A 2,140-nucleotide genomic window follows, 5' to 3' on the forward strand; every position below is an offset into this window, starting at 1 on the left:
ATTTTTTTAGGGGTAGGGGGAGGTGGTTCAAGACAGGGTTTCTCTGTATAACCCTGCAACCAGTACTCTTAACTATTAAGTCATCTCTCTCCACTTCTAATTTTATTTTAAATTTTGGTCTTTCTGCTCTTGCTATTGGAATAAGCAGAGAATTCTGCTTCTATAACCCTATGAATAGTCATTTCTGTAGGAAAATCTTTTTGTACTTCATCATTTGGGATCATTTAGCTAACCATCAGGCTAATGAGCCAGTGGTTCCAGTTTAAACATGAATCTCACAGAGTATTTTCTAGAAAGAGACTAGAAAGAAAGTGAGGAAGGAGTGTCCAGTTCCTGAGCCCCACCAGCTTCCTACTCTAGCTCCTGTCTAGAAGACTCCAGAGCACATCCAGGCCCTTATGGAAAGCATGCAATTCTGTAGACCTGTTCATAGCCTAAGATCAATCCCAATAGCCCATTGACCTACCGCTTGAGCACAAGATGCCCTAGTAAGGATGTAGAATGCATTACCTATAGAAAAAAATCTGGTTTCATAGATACAAGCTAACAATCATAAATACCAAACAGCTAACATTTTATATCTCTTCAAACTTTTCAGGATGCTTTTTTGAATGGAGCATATATTCAATATTTCTAAAAAGTTACATGGTTCAATATGCTGAGGGGAGCTGTTTGGTGTATTGGTTGGTTGGTTGGTCCGGCTTATTGTTTTGTTTAGTAATTTTGAACTCAATTTCTCTACCTATCCATAGGATAGGAAAATGACCCTGGTTGCTAAGTCCTTCAAATTACGTAACCAATAACTTACTCACACAGACTGAGAGATCCTTCTTGATTATAAGAAAGGAGTTGGCGAGGCTGCTGATCTTTCGCAAGGTGTGGTGGTCAGGGGTCTGGTAGACTTTGAACACCCTGTCCAGATAGAATCTCACTACATGGCGGAGGAAGCAGCACCTGTCCGATGACTGTGAAGAAGACAAATGTATCAGTGGGAAGAGCAGGAGACAAGGCCAGGCTGGTGAGGAAGCCTGGATTCACCCTCCCTGACCACACTCCCCTCTCAGATCAAATCCAGACCTTTATGTCTTTCAAAGACTCAGTCGTCCTTAAAATTCTGATGTCAATATTTTCATCTTCAGCTTGCTAAACAGGAGAAAGGACAAGAAGAGACTGGTTCATTGACTGCTGCCAAGGTCTTAGCTATCAAAATTTTTGGTCTCTTTCCCGCCAGGGTCTAGTGAGAGGCATTTTGGAACTACCAAGTACAGGCATCTCTTGGAAATGCGCTGTCCAGGACTGGAGTCCCTCTCCATCCCCCCAGTTTTCATTAGCACACTACCAGGGATACCATGAGAAGACAGACAGACAGACAGACGGGAAAGATGGATCCCTCCTTTACATACCACACTATCCCGAATCTCAGAAAATTCCTTTTGTATTGCCTGTAGGTTGGCAGTGATCACACAGCTCCCCAAATGGAGGGTCTTGAGCCCAGTTAAAGGAGTCCAGAGAAGAAAACCCACAGCAGAGAACAGTCCAAAGGCAAGACCAAATCCTTTCATCTTACGCCTAGATCCTGGAGACCAGAAGTGGAAATTCAAAGAGGTCAGTCAGGGCTATTGATGTCTCCCGTCTAGCCACCAGGAATATGCCAGCACCAGCTGTCCCACTGGGTGAGACCCGAACAGCCCTTCTCTGGCTGCAAGCAGTGCTACGTATCCACACAACTTCCTGAGAAAAGCCGCTTCAGACAGAAGCCTCCTAGTCCCTTCGGGATCTAGGTAACTGGGTAGTACTATGGGTCATGGCTCCTTTATTGGGTCGCCTTCCCAGCTCTGCAGTCATTGCCAGCAGAGAAGGCCTGGAGCAGTAGACACTCACAATGAACCAACAGAGGATGACATATCACAAGAAATGTCAAAACATGTTGGAGGGAATTGACGTAGATTACCCCCCCCCCTTTGCAGTAGAAAGCCACTGCAACTCCTTCTGCAGTCCCCTTAGACCTACAGGGGAGAAGGGTGTCACAGAAGCTGTGGCCATGCCACCAAATCACCTGCGGGAAAATTGTCTAGATTTTACAGACACCCACAGGGCAAAAGAGCCTAGCTCTATTTGGCATTGGTCTGAGATCAGAGTA

General features: G+C 45.1%; 1 protein-coding gene across 2 annotated transcripts in view; it reads right to left on the reverse strand.

The window, feature by feature from the left end:
* The window catches only part of Il20 (interleukin 20), a 3,694-nt gene extending 1,905 nt beyond the window's left edge, over window positions 1-1,789 (reverse strand). Inside the window, exons 1-3 of one of the 2 annotated variants that reach the window (XM_031341326.1) lie at window positions 1,404-1,789; window positions 1,078-1,143; window positions 813-965 (exon numbers count right to left, since the gene is read on the reverse strand). In XM_031341326.1, the coding sequence (XP_031197186.1) occupies window positions 813-965; window positions 1,078-1,143; window positions 1,404-1,562 (378 nt within the window). In that variant the 5' untranslated portion in view covers window positions 1,563-1,789. The remainder of the gene's footprint in view (window positions 1-812; window positions 966-1,077; window positions 1,144-1,403) is intronic. The other variant, XM_031341333.1, reaches the window with a different exon arrangement.
* Between the last annotated feature and the right edge of the window lie 351 nt (window positions 1,790-2,140).

Source organism: Mastomys coucha, unplaced genomic scaffold, assembly GCF_008632895.1.
Source record: "Mastomys coucha isolate ucsf_1 unplaced genomic scaffold, UCSF_Mcou_1 pScaffold1, whole genome shotgun sequence".
NCBI lineage: Eukaryota > Metazoa > Chordata > Mammalia > Rodentia > Muridae > Mastomys > Mastomys coucha.